This window comes from Coturnix japonica, chromosome 4 (genome assembly GCF_054131305.1).
Source record: "Coturnix japonica strain WE chromosome 4, WE-NBRP24, whole genome shotgun sequence".
Taxonomy (NCBI): Eukaryota; Metazoa; Chordata; class Aves; order Galliformes; family Phasianidae; genus Coturnix; species Coturnix japonica.
In genome coordinates, this window is record NC_140666.1 from 80,820,614 (window position 1) to 80,839,782 (window position 19,169).

General features: G+C 41.7%; 1 protein-coding gene across 2 annotated transcripts in view; it reads left to right on the forward strand.

Annotated features, from left to right (window-relative positions):
- Positions 1–19,169, forward strand: part of TBC1D14 (TBC1 domain family member 14) — a 54,065-nt gene that overhangs the window by 3,474 nt on the left and 31,422 nt on the right. For both annotated transcript variants that reach the window (XR_014946014.1, XM_015862604.2), the window contains exons 2-3: positions 693–1,419; positions 12,973–13,093. Coding sequence is in view for 1 of the 2 variants with exons in the window: in XM_015862604.2 (XP_015718090.2) it covers positions 693–1,419; positions 12,973–13,093 (848 nt within the window). In the remaining variant the exon portion in view is untranslated. The remainder of the gene's footprint in view (positions 1–692; positions 1,420–12,972; positions 13,094–19,169) is intronic.

A 19,169-nucleotide genomic window follows, 5' to 3' on the forward strand; every position in this document is an offset into this window, starting at 1 on the left:
GCTGGCAGCCCCTGGGTTCTGTGTATTGCAAATAGGGAGGGTTGGTGGTCCCTGTGCACATTGTGTGTGTTAGTTTGCTGCATGTGCACTGATGAAGCGCATCGTGTGTATCATCAAAATGTTGGTGATACGAATATCTTCCCAGCTATTCAAGGTCTGCATCTCTTGCTTAATGCAACACTCGTATGTGATGGATTGGATCTGAGTGACACATTCATTGTAAGTTTTATGGTTGCCAGAAGAAAACCAAGAAATTCTATTTAAACCGACACTATAATTTTGATGTAAGTTGTAAAGTACGTAGAAACAATCTTTATAGCTCCTTAACGTCAGTAAATATGCCTTTATGGCTATACAGAAATCAATCTCAAGTCTTTGCATTAGTATTGACATGGAACGTTACACTGCTGTGGTTCTGTAGCACATAACTCTGGGGAGGTGGGCGCGAGGCACTGCTGGTACATTGCATACGAACAGCTTTTCATGCTTGACATTTCTAGGAGCCTAAATTAAATTGCCTTTGTCCTGCTTGTTCATGCAGGGGGGAAGGGGCGTTAATTATCTGCAAGGGAAGATGAATAACTTTTTAATTACAGAGCTTAATTTATGACAGCACTGAGTGTAATTAATATATATATATATTTCTTTTTTCCTCCCTGCAAACTCATAATCCTTTCTTTCCTTTTACACAGTTACCACGTGTCCCAATACACCTGATGGAAATGTATCCAACTCCTTGAATGGTTTAATGATGGGTGTTCTAAACACAAGAGCCGGCGGCAGCATCCAGGGTCTTCAGAACTTGAAGTCCCCGAGGTCTCTCTCATTGCCTGAGTATGGGCCGGGTCAGCATTCAGGTGCTTTAGAAGATTGTCATAGCCTTAAATCAGTGGATTCTGGTATTCCAACCCTAGAAGTAGGAAATCCAGAGCCCGTTCGCTGCAATGTGCTGACTGTGAAGAGGAAGCAGTCAGAACCTGACATTGTGCCTGACAGGACTTTTCAGAGCGCCTGCACGCTGCCGTCCTACGTGCCTCCACGCCCTCTGGCTTCTGAACACGATCGTGCCGTGCGGAAATCCTCGACTTTTCCAAGGACTGGGTATGACACTGTCAAGCTTTACAGTCCGACTTCAAAAACCCTGAATCGAAGTGATGACATCTCTGTCTGTAGTGTTTCCAGTCTTAGCACAGAACTGTCGACAACTTTATCAGTCAGCAACGAGGACATTTTGGACTTTGTGGTCACAAGCAGTTCAAGTGCGATTGTGACTCTGGAGACTGATGAAGCGCACTTCTCAGATGTCACCCTGAGTTCCACTAAGGAGGCTGGTGATCAAACTCAGCAGGACTGCTGTCAGGAGGCAGACGTGGACAGTAAACGAAAAATATTGGGACCTTTTACCAACTTCCTTGCCAGGTAACGTTTGTGTGAAATAAATTCTTAACAGTGAGAGTAAATGAGACCATAGGAGAGCTTTCTGGTGCACTGCTTAGGATTTTACTTCAACAGTGATAACAGCTTGCTGTTTGAAGTTTGTGTTGTGAACGTAGTAGTTCTCTTCTGAATAAGTAAGCCAGTATTGCTTACTAAGGCTTTGAATCCTTTATTATCTTTAGGATGTATGAAAGCATCTTAAATCTCCCTAGAAGTTCCTCCTGCATTACAGAAGAAGGAGTTCTGAGCTAAGGTTTCCTTCCTATGAGCACAGCTTTGCTTCTAGGCTTCCCCAGTGATACTTCTTGTATTTTGACCGAGATCCTTCATCTCCTGGCTCATGAACAGATATGTACTGGTGGGATATGTACCTGGATGGAAGAGTTTTGATAGCTGGCCGGTCAGGTAGTGGTGGAGCATTGTATTGATGGGTATGGAGTTTAAAATATGAATGCTTGCCAAGCACTTGCATGACGGCTGTGTTGTTTCCCAGTCTCAATGATATTGTGTTAACACCTTGTTTTCTTCAGTTTGCTGTGGAGTGGGAACACCTGATGTGGAAATTTGGCATTCGGATGTTGAAATAAAATCATCTGCCACTCAGTGCAGTTACCTCTTCTACGCCTCTGGCTGCCATATGAATGACAAGGTGTTCTAAATGCACGTGCTCATTTGGTAAATGAAGGTTGTGAATAAGGAACGGGGTTATTCCATTTTTTTTCATTCCAGGCCTCACTAATGCCTCTTATTTTTAGATCATAATGTCTGAGATGTGTCGTATTTTGAAGGGATGCTTTTAGAAGCCAGCTTAGACTCTAAGCAGTGTTTGCAGTCTGGCCTGTTTTGAGAACTCATACTGCAGTTCATCTTTTTCTTCACGTAAACTTTTTATTGCCTATTCATCTCTTGAAAAAAAGTGTTGAAAGACTTGGCTACCATCGTTCTTTAGAAGGCTGTGTTAATTGCAGAGCTCAAGAGAAGCAGTTCCTTTAGATTTAATCAACTCGCTGAAGCTGTCATGGGTTTTTATTCTTAGGTTAAAGTGACAGTAGAGTACCAAGTGTTGTACTCTCCTTATCAGTTCTATTTGAGGTGCTGAAGCTTTTGTGGATCTCTGTTTGTTGCCATGGAGCCAGACTCAGTTCTGAAGCAAGAGGGTTTTTAGCACTTCAGAGCCTGAACTTGTGTTACCCTGCTGTAGCACAGCTGGTGGCTCAAACAAATGGCTGCCTCAGCCTGGAGGTAGCACGGGGTTGGAGGGAGCATGGCACCATTTAGGGCCTGCTGGAAGGAGGATGTTGTACCACTTCTTTTGTTGGATGGGAAGAGTTGAGAAAACCATCTGTCCAGTTCTGTTCTGGTGTTGTCTCTCATGGTTTTGCCCGTGTTACTGAACACGGTGCTGGACTGAGCCTTTTAACCTGAATGTCTTCAGGTACATTGAATTTCAGAGTGTGAGGAACAGCCTTATTACCTTTCAAATGAGAAGCAGGTCAGCTTGGCTGCCAGGTGGTCACCAGGAGAATATGAGGATCTAGTTAAAACTAGGTTATCAGCCTTGAAGTTCCAGCTGCTGTTTGTTACCTGACCTTCAATATTGTCCCCCTAACACATCATTCTGCTCTGTTTTGAAAACAAAGAGAGCTGCTGGCTGGCTGTGCTTGCATTTCACATACTGTATTCTGTGCATGCATTCTCTTATGCCACACAAACTGGCAGTTTCACTGGTGTTGAACCGGCATGGAGCTTCTGAGCATTGTTTTGTCCCTTAGAGGATACTAAACACAACTTAGTGTTAACCTTGTTGAGGATTAGGAGATTGCTGGTATGTGCTGCTGTCCCTGTGGTTGCACTTGCATTCTCTAATGATCGCATGCAGTTGCTGTTTCCCAGGAGTTCCCATGGCCTTGATTATGCTCCTTGCATTCCTGGGCTGAACAAACGCTTTGGTAAATGAACTCAACCCTACAGTGTTTTGTCTGAAAGTAGCTGGCCACCAGCAGGCTTCCAACAGCTGACCCTGAGCTGTGTGCCAGGCTTTGTGCAGTTCTGGAAGAGAAGGAGGCGTTTGGAGTAATATCTTTACAGAGCGGTTTGCTGAGAAAGGGGCAACTGAGAGCACTTTGTAAAAAGTGCTGCGGTCACAGGTAAAAAGCCCCATGTTTTCAGCACTTAGTGCTGGAAGGAGTTTCCCTTGTGATTCATGCAGGTCAAATGTGTAAAGCTTCCCTTTCAAAAGGGTGGCAGGAGAAAACCAGGCTGCTTGGTTAGTGTACGTGTAATGTGAAGGAGCTGGCACAGGAGGTTTGGGTATGGCCCTTCTGCTTTCAGCAGCCTGGTGGTTTGGCACAATGGAGGAGTTCCAGCCTTCATCTGCTGGGTTGGGTCAGTGAGGGTGATGAGGTGCACGTCTGAGCTGTTGTGAGCTGTGATGAAGCTTAGTTTTAGCTCAAGTTGTTGGCATTTGGTAAAAGGAGGGATCTCACTTCTTGAAGCAGCAGCAGTGCTTGTATTGAACCCTGTCAGCTGAAAATGTGTTAGTTTCCGAGCTTGTTAAGACTGAACGTGTGCTGGGTATGTCAGTTAAGATTTACTGCTGCCTATAGATACTACAGTGGCAAAAATTATATGCCTCTGTTGCTTGGTCATATGCATTGAAAGAGCTTAGATATCAGTGAAAGTTAAAGCTTCTATAAAGAAAATGCCTAGAGAAGCATCTGTTTTGGAATGCAAAATGATTTCTTAGCATTCTGAGGATTTAATTCCTCAGTGACAAGGTTATGTGCATGCACATGCAAGGCATGTGGGGTGGTGTTCCCTATTAGTTGTGGTGATATTTATCCTCTTATGAATTGTCAGTGTTCACTTCAGGCTGCAGCTCAAAGTTAAATCATAACAGAGATGGAGGACAGGAGAACCTGGCTGGCTGGTGCCTGACCTGGCACCTTCAAGGCACTTGGGAATGGAGTGCCCCTGCTCTCCCTTTGTAAGCACTGTGAAGAAATTTCCTGGACTTCTCCTGAGACTCAGTTACTGTCTCTTCTGCAGGACCAGGTTTTGAAAGGTCCAGTGGTTTCCTCAGGCTCTTCCCATGCTTCCTTGGGTGCGGCAGGAAGATCCAAAGTGAGAAGAAGAGGTGGCTTTCTGCTTTGTTACACAGCTTTCCTCTTGGAAGAGCTTAAGGCATCACGTGGATCAGCTGCGTGTGCTGGTAGCTGTCATTAGGCCCCAGGTTAGTGCATGAGAAGGGATTATTGCTTTGGAAAGCAGCTGTAATGCTGACTACTGCAGAAGAAACCTGGCATCAGGTTGTTTTCAGGAGTTGTGCGTATATGGATCAACTCTACAAGGCTGGGATCCTTTGCATAAAGCATGAGTTTGAATTAATTTCCTTAATTTGAATGTATGTAGGAATTTGGTTTGAGAAATAGTGTTAAGAAATAATTGGCTGAGAGACTGAAGGTTCAGTGCCTTGGCTGTGCCTTTGCCCTGCTGAACCGCAGTAGTGTTGGTTAATGAATTCCACCTTTGTACTTTGCTTCTGTGCTGTACTGCTGGAACAGGCTTTTAAAAGGCTCATTTTTAAACCAGCTTTGGTCGGAACCATTGTGATTTTACTGTACAAGTTATGCTCTTCATTGTTCACTTCAGAGAGTGAGGATGAGGCTCTTCATGGCTACATGCAGAGGTTTTTCTAGGGCTGAGCTTAGTTAAGTAATAAGCCACGAGGTTCTCATCCTTTTTAAGGGAATATAGGAATCCACACTCTTTACTTAATCCATTACTGTGAATATTCTCTTTTGTTTCTGGAATCTGGATCCTGTTTTTTATCAGGTTGTTCATAGAAGTTTTTGATCCCAGTTTTCTTAGTAGCAAGATCTCAGGAAGCTCTCACAGAGAACAGACTGTGCTAACAGTAGGGGCTTAAAGAGGAATATTAGGTTTCAGTTCTGAGAGAGAGAATCTGAAGGTGGATGACATCACATCCCATACATAGAAGAACAAACCTGTGGCCTTATTTGTAGTAGAAGATGGAAAAAAAAGTGAGTAATCCGAAATGTTAAACTTCAGGAACTCCTCAACATGTTCTGTGTTAAATAAAGGCTATTAATGAGACTATATGCTGTAGACCAGATCTCCTGAGACTCGTTCATCTGCTGGAAGGAGCAGGGTTGTTCAGTGGCAGCTTCATTCCCATCCCACAGCTTTGTCTGGGCACTATTGGAACTGTTATCAGTAGTGTGGATCTGAAAGGGGAGGGAAGAGGTTGTTGGGAAGGAAGAAAGTAAGCAGGTGCTTCAGGGCTCACAGTGTGATTTTTGGATGGCTCTTACTTGAAAGCCACTTTGTCTGCTTGGAACTCCCCTAATCTGTATTTACTGCAGTATCTGCAGAGAACAGAAGTTACAGAATTTTCCTGAAATAAGCAAACACTTTTAAAAGCAAATCCTTTGCAGATGCAGATTTGGAGTTCTATCATGGTAATAACCTTTTCATTTGATAAAGAAAGCAGAACATTGTTGATGTGATGTGATAGAGATGTCAGAATTCCTGTGCTCTCCTTCCCTGTGCAAAGCTGGGAACTTTGTCATGTGGCCTGTTCTCCACTAGGTGCTGAACTTAAACTGTCCTTGGGAATTATAATCTTTTCTTTCCTCTAATGCGTGCAGTAACAGAATTTTGGAACTTCTGATGTATTATTTCTAACTTAAATTGTGCTTTAAACCTGACGTGAGGTGCTGCCCTTCAGAATAAATGGAAGTTACTACTGGAGATCAAATCTTTGTTTAAATTTGTGTTTGTGAAAAACTTTTCAGTTATTCAGCAGCAAAATGGGAGAGAGGCTTGTTGAAACTAATTCTTCATTACGGAAGTGAGGTGAAAATCTTCACGGCAGCTCTGTGGTGATTATTGTCTGTTTCCCAGCAGTGGTGCAGGGAGCACGGGCTCGCTGTGATCCAGTTACTATTTACAGTAAAGTCATGTTTTTAAGTGGCTGCTGGGAAGAATTACGCCAGTCTTACACCATCTAGTGAGTGTGCTTTGTTAGCATGGGGAGCATCGTGTGTTGCTTGTAACATTATAATGTTTTTTTAATCCATTCCTTGTTCTCCCCCACATGAGGCTGCCTTTCAGAAAGGTTGAGCTTGTTCAGTTCTGTGTGTTTGCTTTTGAATAGGAAGTGAGAATTATTTATGTTTTGATAGTTGTGCATGATAATGTCAGGTGGGTGAAACTGCATTCTGCTTTCGTTTTGATCGTCTTTGAGAGAGCTTAGTGAGTTAGTGGCCTTTGTATCTTAGGTTAATTAGCATGATCTTGTCTCATGTTTCCCTGTGCCAAAGGGGGGGTGAGTGCTGCCATTGAGGAGCTTCGGGAAAGAGGGCTGTTAGAGCAATTGCTGCCATGTGACCCTGTCTAAGCAAAAGAACATTGAATGTTCAGCTGACTTTGTTTCTTCACTTCCTTTTCTTCACTAGGAGAGTGGTTAGGCCCTGGAACAGGCTGCCCAGGGAGGTTGTGGATGCCCCGTCCTTGGAGGTGTTCAAGACCAGGTTGGACGGGGCCCTGGGCAACCTGATCTAGTAAAGGTGTATGTTTGGTGGCCCTGCCAGGCAGGGGGGTTGGAACTACATGATCCTTGAGGTCCCTTCCAACCCGGGTCATTCTGTGATTCTGTGATTCCTTATCCGTCATGTAAGCTGTTCAGAGTTGTCCTACAGAGTTCTATGTATGGGTGAAGACTTCTTTGGTAGAAATATTAGGTCTTGCTCTGGATAATGTATATCCTGTTAAGCAGATTTGAGTTTGCTACATGGCAAACCAACCAAACAAAAAAAAAGGAAAAAATTAAAAATTCTTATAGTGTTGTGTAAGCATTAGCTACATTATTGTTTTAAGCAAGTATCTGGCCCCAAGCCAGACACAGTTAAGTAGGGCTTTTAATCATTTCTCTCATGATGTGGTAACACATGTCAGTCTATGGTCAGTCTTTACTGCTGGAAGGTTTTACTGCTGATTCAGTGTCTCGCTCCAATTTATAGGAAGGAGAAGAGGTTCTTTGCTATATGTGTACCTGGCGTGAGATTAAGAAACAGTGGTTCAAATGTTGGACCGACCAGTTTATTACAAAGCTTAATCAGGGACATGAGGAAGGGGAGGATGGGTGATTGGGAAGGGAAGACAGGCGATAGAAAAGATAGAAAAAGGCAAGAATTGCATTAACTGGGGGTAGTCACCACCAGGATCCAGCAGCCGAACTGGTAGAAAGTCCTGTTTCTAAGTCCACAGAGTTTACATTCTAGATTAGTGCTGCACGTCATCCACGCACACAGTATTTCTTATTTTGCTACAGCCAGTCTTTACTGCCCAACATGTGGGATTAGTCTTCCTTATCTTATCATGTCTTTACACTTCAGTACAAGCAGCTCCACTTTGTGCTCTACAGAAATGAGGGGTACCCTCTAAGAGAAAAAGGTAAACACAGAACACAGTAGTCCTCTTGATTTATAGTTTACTAAACCTTGATTTTCTTTTTTTCTTTCTTTATTTTTTTTTCCAGAACAGGCTGATGAGTGTGTTGGTGTGTCAGTAGTTGGAAATTTAATCATAACATTTGAAATGGACTTAAAAGCTGATTTGTCATTAGGGAAGTCTACTTCTAGACTTCCAGATTCTAATGCTGTTGGATTTTTTAATCCATAAACCAAGGATTGGTCATCCTTTACCTTGGCCTGTGGTGATCTGTGAGATAGAATTCTGCTAACTCTTTTTTAATATCTGAATTTGGGTTCTTCTTCACAGCTTGGCTTTTAAATAGCTGTCAAAGGTTCCTTTCCGTGGCCAAAATACTTGGATGTTCCTTAATTATGCTCTGTTCTGATCCGTGTGTGTATTGGTGAAGTGCAGGTTGACTGAGAGGTGACCTGTTGTGGGTGTGTTTCCCAGATGGTGTTGGTTGAGTTTGTGCTGTACCAGGAAAAGATGACTGGACACTAATGCTCACTCTGCAACAAATATTTAGTACAATTTTTCTTCCTGTACTTTCTGCTTCTTAGATGTTGTACGTTGCTTAAAATTCCTTGTTCCAGTGTAGGTTTCTGGGTGCCTTGTGGAGTAATGTTTGTGTAGACATCTGTTTTACACAGTGCTTGTGTGCTAAGCATATGGGTTTACCGGATTTTAAGAGCAGCATCTCCTTATGCTTTACAAAGTTGATTTTGCATTCCGATTTGACTGCCTTTACATAGACTGAAGGAGCTCAAGACCTGAGCGATCTCTTCACACTTAATTTGGAGATACGGGAAATTTCAGGATCTTCCTCCAGAAGCAGCTGAAGGAAATGCACTTTGCCTCTTAAGGGTACGAGTTTGATACTCATTTGAAATTGCTTCTGAAGAGAATTCTGTCGTACAAAATCTGAGCCTTCTGAACTGTCTTCACTGCCCTTATCTTTCATCTGTTCTCTTCATAAGGCTGGTAAGTTCTTCCAGTTGTTAATTGTGTCTGACTATTCTAATTACTTTGTCTTCTTAAAATAACCATCTTAACTAGGAGACTAATCAAAATGTGAATGGAGCATGTATCTTGAGAGCAGCAAATGTGGCACGTGTTTGTAACGCTCATAACAAAAACGCACATACTATTACAAATGAATTTTGGGCAGACATACTGTATCAGTCTTATGTGTAGGTTGGGTCAGCATCTACCTCTGGTTAGATCTGCTGTGCATGTTTCTTTACAGCAACTGTCTTTTTAAAAGTAACCAACCTTTTAAACCATGGCTGTGGCTTTTTTAGTTAAAGATTGGACTTTCTGAAGTGTGTTTGGGCAGTTGGGCAGGTCAGTGTTCAGTAGTGGTGCAGTCTGTGCATCTTCATGGGGAAGGATCTTGAGCCTCTCTTTTATCTCAGGGTGTTACATGCATGTATGTAAGTGCTTGCTCTGGCTCTGTAATTCAATTATCTCCACTCAGGTAACTTTCTCTTATCTCCACAGCCCAATTAAAGCAATCAGATTAAACATTTATTTAGTGCCAAATCGTGTTTTTAAGGCATGGTGCAAAAAGTCATTTTGTATTTGAAATCCTTCTGTGCTAAAATAAGCAGCTGCAGACGCTGAGTGTAAAATAGTTGGTGTGTTTGATGGGAATGCAAATGAAACCCATGACACTTTAATGGTTCCACTGCAATGCTACAGCAGACATAATGTATTGTGTCAGTGAGTCCTGTTAATATCCCAGCTGTAAATCAGCACGATGTGCTCTAACGATTGTGAAGAAGGCAGTGAGACTGGGATAATCATCAGCACATGATCTTTGCTTTCCAGGCATGCCAACCCTCTTTACATTTAAGATCTCAAATGTGCTTCTGTCTTAAAGCACTTGTAATTAAGCTTTAGGATCCTTTACCGTAGGAGTTCGGAGTTTTTCTTTGGAGTGAAAAGTTCTATTTCTGCAAATAAAGAATTTTTGCTCCTTATTATGTTTCCCATTAACTGTAATCTCCTTAAACGTGTCACCTCCAGAGCTGACTTATTTGTATGTTGTATTTACTCTGCAGTGAAGCTGTTCAGCAGTTTATTGGGTTTTTTTCCCCCTGTTTTGTTTATTTTTAATCTGATGGAGCGAACATGGGAGGAGAAAACCTTTTATTGTTATAGTAACAGAAAAATGAAAGCTTTTGCTGTGAACTACTTGCTCTTGTATATGTATGTATACATGTACGTATGCATAAAAATAGTAGACGTTATTTCCTTCCTTCCACTCACGCTGTGGCTTTATCAGGACCTTTTGGTGCTGTTCTGATTTATTATAAAAAAAACTGGTTGTAGTTTACAGTTCTGCATCTGATTGGGCAGCTTCTGGCTTCTGATAATGCTGTGTTGTGTAAGTTCAGATACTTCTTGGAGTGTGAGAAGGGCGCGGGAGCCAGCAAAGGAGCAGAATTTAGGCAGGGGGTGGGGAAAAAGAAGAAAAGGCGGAGTAAGTTGTAGTGCACAGAGTGGGAGTTGTACGTTGACCACACCAGGTGCTTTTGTTTCGTTTTTTAGTAAAGGAAAAGGTTGAACTTTGCACTGATGGTGCAAAGAGAGAAAGAGCTGCCCGGTGCCCAAGAACTTGCACCAGAAATCACACAGATGGGAAAACAGTGAGCTGAACAGCACGGTGCCATCCGTTAGATAAGCCGTGGGACAGATACTTACTGTGGTGCTGTCTCTGAAAGGAAACAGGGCTGCTGAACTGAATTCAAAGCAACTACTTGAGATGGACTTCTCAGTCTAACAGCAGCACTTCTAGCTGAAGTGACTTAATCATCCCAGTTTGTCTTTATTTTGCAGTGAAGATAAAGATGTATCACAGCCTGCTGCCCTTCCTAAAATCCTTTAGAGAGACTGGGGGATATCATTGCTTGCATAGACATTTGCTAGCAGCCTCTATGGTGTGGGTAGACAGGGAAAGCAAATTGCCTGCTGTTCTTCTAATTTTCATGTCACTGCCATTCTGACAAACTGCTGAAAGCTTTTATTTGCAAAAGAGGATTTGAATGTGCAGAGAAATGCCACGTTTTGTGCCTCTCTGGGTGGCTCTCAGCTGTGCCTGGTGTTGTGCTTTGCTCTACAGCTGCCTTGTAGTCATGGACTGAGTTTCTTGCTTCCTTAAGTAATAATCTTACAGCAAGAACAACCAACCTACCTTGCAGTGGGGATCATATTTTTCTGGAGTGATTTGGGTGATGCTATTGCTGTCATATTTTCCTCCTTCCCTTTTCAGATAGGTTTTAGAACTTTATTGATATATATATATTTACCTTTAAAATTAACAAATAAAAACACAGATCTCCCCCCAAAACTCACAGCTGTCCTTTTTAAGTTTTATTTCCCACGTAGTTGTCTCATACAATCCTGCAAATTCATAATCTCTGTCTTTTGTATTTGAACTCGGGCCGGGTTAAAAAGGTAAACACCTAAATTCAAAGAAAATGGATTCTTATATTGTCAGGGTCAAGGAACTGCTAAAGAAAGCAAATCCAACTGAAATGTCTTTCTTTGAAGCTGTTTTTATGATGGCCTCTTTTCCCAACAGTAGCAGTTGTAATGGCAGCTCTATAGCTGAACTTGCTGATTAATGCTCTAATTAGCTTATACATCTTTAAGTAGCATTGTAACTTTAATGATGAACTACTGGAGAGCTCTGTAACTGAAATGGAGCGTGTTAGTTGTAGAGACACAGCAAATCCACGCAGTGGTTCAGTAATTTACCTGTGGAATTAGGAGTTCATGCCATGGGGGGGAAAAAGGGAAGAGGGGGAGCGGGGCTGGATGTCAGCATGCTTCTCTTTTCCTTGCTGCCTCCCTTACATCTTTATCCTGTTTCTTATTTTCTCTCAGGAGTTAGAGGGGAAACTGTTTGCTTTGTAGGAGTGTAGTTACTCTTGAGACTTAGCTTTGACATCAGCTGTTACTGAATTGTGTGATTTCTGTACCTAGCCACCTTGCTCTTATCTTTTAATATGATAATCTGTTCCTGCTTTGGGTTTCAAGGTAACTGTACCCTTGTGATACAGAAGCATGTGATCAGTAGTGTAAATATAGATGTATTTAAGGATAGCAGTGCATGTTATTAACTTCAAAATATGTTGCCATGCACCCTATGCTTGTGTCTCAGTTTTTATCCTCCTATTAAACATTTCTCCTCTGTTCCCAGCACTTTGATCTCTGTTGCTGCCCTCACGATATTGTTCATGTTGGCTGATCCAAGGTAGCCTGAGAAAAAAAAACTTGTAGTTGTGTGTGCCTTTCCTATTGTGGACTTGTATTCAGCACATTTGGAATGTTCATTTCCCAACCTGCCAGACTTAATGGATAAGAAACAGTCTGTCCTTGCTAGGGTTGGCCCATTGGGTGTTAAAGTAGTGATTGTAGGTTGGGGGAAAAACAGTAGTGCTAGACTGGAAGCAGCTGTGGTATGAAGCTGCTACAGCTGTGTGCTGATTAGAGAAGTGAAAAAGCTTTTGGCTTGGTGGAGTTAATGTGTTTTGATAGCTGCTTTTAAGGTTATTTGGGAAAATAATCTTTTATGAAAACAGATCAAATACAGTAAAAGGCTACTGTGTGTGTCTGCAAACTTCCCGATTTTCTTGCCAGCAGTCTGTTGTAACAGGTGGGTAGGGAGTGTTTACGTAGCAAGAGATGTTTCTTAGTCTCACTTTAAAAGACTCAGGATGAGAGTTGTGGAGGGAGGCTAAAAAAGCAGAAACTTTCAGAAAGTCGTAAAAACACCTTATTTATGTGTTAAAAGTTCTTACTTAGCCAGGTCCATTGCATACTATGGTGGCAGTGCTGCATAACGTATCTCCTGAGGGCGAGAGTTGGTCCCTGCCACCACAGCCACAACAGCAGCTGGAATATGTGGTTGAGGGTGAATAAGGTTGACACACTAACCATCCCATTTGTCTGCTGTAATTAGTTATCTCTTGTTTATTAATAACACTTTTTTTCTTTTTTTTCCTTTTTTTTTTTTTTTTTTTTTTTTAGGAATTTGTTTACCAGGAGGCAAAATGCAAGATTTGAAAAACAAAATGATGTGGGCTGGAAGTTGTTTGGAAAGGTTCCCCTCAGAGAAAACTCACAGAAAGACCCCAAAAAAATACAAAAGGTATTTGCTTTAACTCTATATTAGGAGTAGCAGTGAGTGTAGAATCTAGTTCAGTTTATGATCTGTGTATGTGACTGTAAAACCTGTTTGTATGAAGAGTTGCACCCAATTTCTTGGGCCAAATCAAAGATGGTAAAAAATGTAATTCAAAAGAGTGTGTCAGTTACTGACTTGAAACGTTGGAAAAATGTAATGCCATTCAGCATAAGTAAATGAAATGCAGTTTTCTTCCATTCCTACCACAGGATAGTTCAGAGTGGAGTGTGTATTGCAATTGTTTATTGAAGTGGTTCCCTGAACAAAAAGATCTGTCGAAGCTTCATAACCCCCTAAGTAGTAAACATTTTAGGTCTGTGATTTGTTAGATTTTAGGTCGCTGGTTTTGGATGTGGGATTGTGGTGGGGAGAAAAAAAATAGACAGCTTTTCAGGTCACCCCTGGCTTGTCGTAGGGGAAAGGAAAACAGTGAAATCCTTTTTTTAATCTCCTTTGTGTATCACTTCTGAGCTACAGTGTTCTAGCATTTCTTATGATGTAACAGCATATATGAGGTTGGTTTGACTACAGATGAATCTTTTGGATTACATATTGGCTGATGCTTGAGGTTTTTCTTGTGGTATCAGAAGCTTCATGTTGTCACTTCCTTATTCAGACCACTTGGGGGGGTGGGGGGGGGGTAAAAAGGTGTATCTAGAAAGAGGCCACATAGCAAGAACTTCAAAATCAGCTGCTATGTGTGAAGTGAGAGTGTTTATTTGGAGGATTGTGCTGCTTTATTCAGGGTGTTCTGGAAATCCAGCGTCTTGTGTCTGTTGTTACCTGTAGTCGGGCTGTTGGTTCCAGTGAAGCTGTAGCACCTTTTTGAAGTCACAGCTATGATCAACCACTGTGACCTTATCCACAGCTTGTCTACAGTTCAGTATTCAAGTGTTCATTCACCTGCGTGATGTGGCAGACAACCATGAGTGAGTTTCTGGCAAGACTGAAGTACTGAAGGAATTGTCCCTTGGATGGCAGTAACCGACCCTTCCTGACTGATGTGCAGCTTTGCTGAAGCTATTGTAATGTTCAACTTCTGAGACTTGAGTAGTGCTGTAAATAACTGATCCAGAGCACAATGCAGTGTAGGTTACCCCTGGCACATTTACTTGACAAAGTAGCAGAGGTTTTAGCCTACTTAGAGGCATGCTTACAGCAGTGTGAATTGTGCCCCAAAGAATATGAAGGATGTGTAAAGGTACGAGGTGACAGAAAGGCTATTGGAACAATTCCTGCTGGCCTCCAGCCATTCTTTCTCCTTTGAGAATAAAAGGGTACTAGGCCAGAAGAACAGATGGTTTTGTCTCATTTTCTGCCTTGAGGTACGTATTTTGTTTCAAAGACTGGAAGATCTTTATTGAAGTATTTAGATGAATGTGATGGAATGGAGAATTAGGGGAAGAAGGTGGTGACTGTGAGCAAGGTAAATGATTAGTGTCCTAGTAAAAGATTGTGTTTTCTGCACCTTTCTCATATAGGACAGGAAGCAATAGCCAAACTATATTTTTACAGGTGGGTGTTAATTGTCTGCACTTTGTTTGCTTTACTTGAAATTGGGCTATTTTTGTTTTCTCCAGAAGTGCTGAGCTTTCTTGAAGCTCAGTGGAATAGGAGTTAGGCTTAAATGTATGAAATACTCTGTCAATGCTGGGTGTCAGAGAACCCAGTCCTCTGCCCATACACAGCTGGCTGTGTGTTGGAGCTTAACACTACATATCTTGACCACCTTTGTTTCTTGGCAACCATGTTGTCTTATGCGGAGTGACGCTGTGGGAAACACTGTGGAACATTCTTAAACAAACCTGTCATTTGTGCTGTGCTGGGAGTTGCAATGCCCTGAGCACTGAAGGTAACATAGTAGTTTTCCATTGAATCATGTCAGTTTTGCATATTGAGTGAAGTATGTAGAATACTCAGCCTACTTAGAAAGTACCCACCTCTTGGGTATTCATCTGGATTTGTACTGGAGAGTTTCTGTTAAAAGGTCTCATACCAATTTACTAATGGCAGAAAACTGACAGGATTCTGAGGGTCTGTAACTTGAGATTCCTCAGGTTTGGAAAAGGGTGGAAGGGAAAAATGTACCTTCCTCTCCAGCCTGACCCTGTTGTTGCTGTTCCAGTTCTCTCCTGTATTGGTGCTGGATATTAACTGGGTACGTGAAATACGTGTTTGTTGAGTAAAAGCTGTTCCAGTCTTTGGCTGTTCAGACTTGACTTACGGATTCTTTTCAAGGGGAAAAACATATTTATACCGTGCAGTCTCTGTCCTTGAAGTTGTTTGTTCAGTGTTGTTGTCTATGCTGTCAAGTACTTAGAGGCCCATAGGTGTAGGACTCTGTGTGGCTACAGAGAGTAGCTTTCCTGTTGTGAGTTAAAGGCAAGGTGCAGGGAAGATCAGAAATTTTTCATGATGCTTTTTGGGTTTTTTAGCTGTGATTTCCCATCTGACAAAAAACAACAACAAAAAAAGCCAACAAAATGTAGAAAGAAAGAACGCAATAAAGAAAACTCCGGTGCCGTGTAATTTGTTGAGACTATTGAAAGTCCTCTGGATTATCTAAGGTGCCACAAAATCACTAACCATAGTAGTAACTGTATTTATCAGTCTTCTGGTTTAGCATATCCGGGGAGATCAATCTGATCCTACTTGCTTGGTAGGAAGCCCTTTGTGTGCAGGATCTGTGGTAACTGAGTCATCAAGCAGCAGTTTCTTAAGTCAGCTTCTTTTACTTCTGCACAGACATCAAAGGAATCCTTTATGCCAGGTCAGCTAATTGGAGCCTTGTGACTCTGTTGGTATGTTCGTGGTTGCATCTTCTGATAACTTCATTATATGGATGAAGCAAGATTTTTTTTTCCTTTTCCCAGAATGAGATGAACAAAATTAACTGCAAAAGTTGGTGTTCTTTCAAAAGACAGGGATTGTGTTTGTGTATGCAGTTCTTAGACTGCTTAAAGGCTGTAGGGAACATCCTTACTGTACATTGTTCTCATCCTTTAGCCATAATAATTTCACATGGGTTTGAAAGAAATGTGTAAGAAAGAAGCTGTAAGATCTCTGTGTGTGTGTGTGTGTAAAGTATAGGGGGAAAAAAAAGTAATTGAACTGTGAAGTGCTTGAACACCGTTTGTAGAACTATGGGCTCTTACTGCCTTCCACTTATGAAGTAAATAAGTGATGAAAATGCCATACTCTCAAGTTGCAGTTCTGAAGCTGAATGTTACGCTGGGGCTGATCTAGGAACTGTTTGTAAGAAGCTGCCTTTTGTTTTCCTCTGACTTCCAACCAAAAGAATGGTCTGACAGGTTCTGTACTGATAAGCTCCTTCTCAAGTCTTACTAACACCCCTCTGAGTACACTCATTTATTCGACTAGTGAATGGACAACACAGGGCTGTACTCCATTTCGATGATGTGGGAATTAAAATCACTCCAGTTAAGTTGGTGTTTGTCCTACTTGTGAAGGCTGACTATATATACATATGTATGTGAGCATTACTGTTTTGAAACAGCACTGTCAGAGACCAAGCTGGGGTTGCTTTGTGTCAGCGCCATGAAATTTTGCATAGATTTTATCCAAGTAAATATTTTAAAGCTTAAGAGCTGCCAGGACGAGCAATCTCATCTGTGAAAATGTAAGCGCATTTACAATGGAGGTTTACATAATTAATTTTTTGTATCCATTGTCTTTTGGAATCCTGCTTGAGCAGAACTGGTTAAGCCTGTTGCTTTCGTAATTGTTGTGTCAAAATACACTGAAAGTCAGATGAGGTACTTCAATGTGAATGATAATAGAGGTAAAATCATCTTCCTTTCTGAATAGACTACAAGGCTGAACTGTGTGGCCATTACTTCTTTCTGGAGAGCTTTTAAGGGTTGGTGACATTAGCAGATGTTAGTATTGTATGTTTGCTTTTATTTTTTTCCCCAAGTGGTTTTCTTAGTCAAGAGACTGGCTGGCACAAACTGAAGAATGGGATGGGTCAGTCTCTGCACAACCTTGTCTCCAGGTGCGATCAGTCTTCAGGAAGGTCGCCTTTCAGCTGCGTCCTCAGCTGAAGACATTGCAGCTGTATTACTCAGTAGAGCAGTATAAATGAAATGCGGCGTGCATCTCACTGTGTAATATGAAAATCCATTCTGGAAAATGTTTCCCTCTCCAAATGTTCTGTGCCCCTTTGTAAACTGCTCAGTTTAATTTTAACCATGGAAATTCCACTACGAGCTCAGTGGAATTTTGGTATTTTCTTTGAGTATCAGCACCAGTAAAATCCAGCAGATGTATCATATCACATGAGGCCTTTCAAGTAACACTCTTTACTTGTACTTTCACTTTTAAATATTTTATGAACTCACTTGCTGGCTGGAGACGTTCCATATATGAGGCTTTAATGGAGTTCCTCAAGTATAAGAAGTAGCCATACTTTTTACTTCAGTATTGTCAACTTTCCAAACCTAGAAGGGTTTCTATTTTGGAAGCTCTTTCATGGGAAGAGGAGACTCTTTTTTTCTTTCCCTCATATGGGTAAGGATTCAAAATTACTGGGAAGTGAGGCCGTTGGTGATGAAAACAGTGTGTCTGCTTCAGATACAGTGGAAAACTACAGTGGTTTATGTGTAACAGAGGATAACAAGTTTGTCAGCACAGGACTTTGGGAACAGACTGCAGCTGTGCAGGAGGCAGAGCACAGCAGCACTGGGGCTTTATAGGCAGCCTGCTCTGTGCACCTCATCTCTTTTGCCCTTGTGGCTCCAACAGTTATCTGAGGCAGCTTGCTTGGCCATCATGGTCTATTACACTAGTTGGCAGCACGGTGTTCCATTCCCAAACTGTTGAGATTCCTTCAGCTGTTCATGTATTTATTATTTTTGTTTCTGAGAGGAAAGAAATATAAACCTATTCTTTTGTGGTACCAATAATAACATTTTCTGACTGGGATATATTCAGCTGGAGACATAATGGACTTTCTTGTAGGAGTGATGTACTAAAACAAAATAAATGAGGATTTACCAGCTGTGGTTTCCTATAATAATCAAATAGTGACTGCAAGTGGAATCAATCTTCCTGTTAATCAGAATGAGTTCCACTTAAGCAGATCACTGGGCAGGATAAGATGAAGTGAAAGCGAACTCTTGAAACAGGCTGTGTGCAGTGTTTGGGTTGTAGGTGATGCTTTATTTTGTGGAGTGAGTTGTTAAGCTTGTGACAGTACTGGAAGAAAAACTTGTAGGAGCTGATTTGGGTAAGCTATCATTGAAGTTAATTTTACTTCTTTAAAGCTGTAGGACTAAGTGATTTATGAATTCACTTTTCTTGAAATCAGTTTTCTAGCTTTCGTCTATTAAGCGGAAAAGAACAGAAGCATTTTGTAGGAATTACTGGAAGAAATTACTGCAAGTCGTGCCTTAGCCAGACAGAGACAAGAGCTGGTGCTGAGGGCAGCATGTTTTATCCAGGCACCGAGGGGAGGAAGAGTGTACTGAGAGCACTGACCTGCTGTGTGGACATTCTGTGCAGCTCCAGGTGCAGGAGCATTCCAGATGTGAGCTGTGTGCCACGTGCACAGCTCACACCACATGTCCCACTTCCTCATGGCCTCTGCTGATGGGTGACAGTTGTCTAAAAATACACAGCTTTTCTAAGTGCTTATCTTACCCGTTTTCTCTGTGCTCAGATAGTCCGTTCAGAGCCTTCTGAACAGGAAGTGGATGATTCAAACCAATTCTGCAGGAGCTTTGAGTAACTGCTCATGCTGAGTTTCTCTGCAGATAGATCGCTGGTTCATTGTGACTGATGGCTAAAGCTGTTACAGATGCAGGGGATGCTGTTAAATTTTTATTCATGCTTTAAAGTGTTCTAAGCTGTAAACTGTCTAATATATTTCTTCTGTTGCACAGTGGAAGTCCGAGGGTGTAAATGAGTCATTTCCTGTCTTGTCTTCCTCTGGGCTCTTTTCTGTCACCCTGGCAGGCAGGATTTAGATCTGTTGTGGTGTAGCTGAGTTCATTCCTTAAAAACAAGAAAGCACAACTGC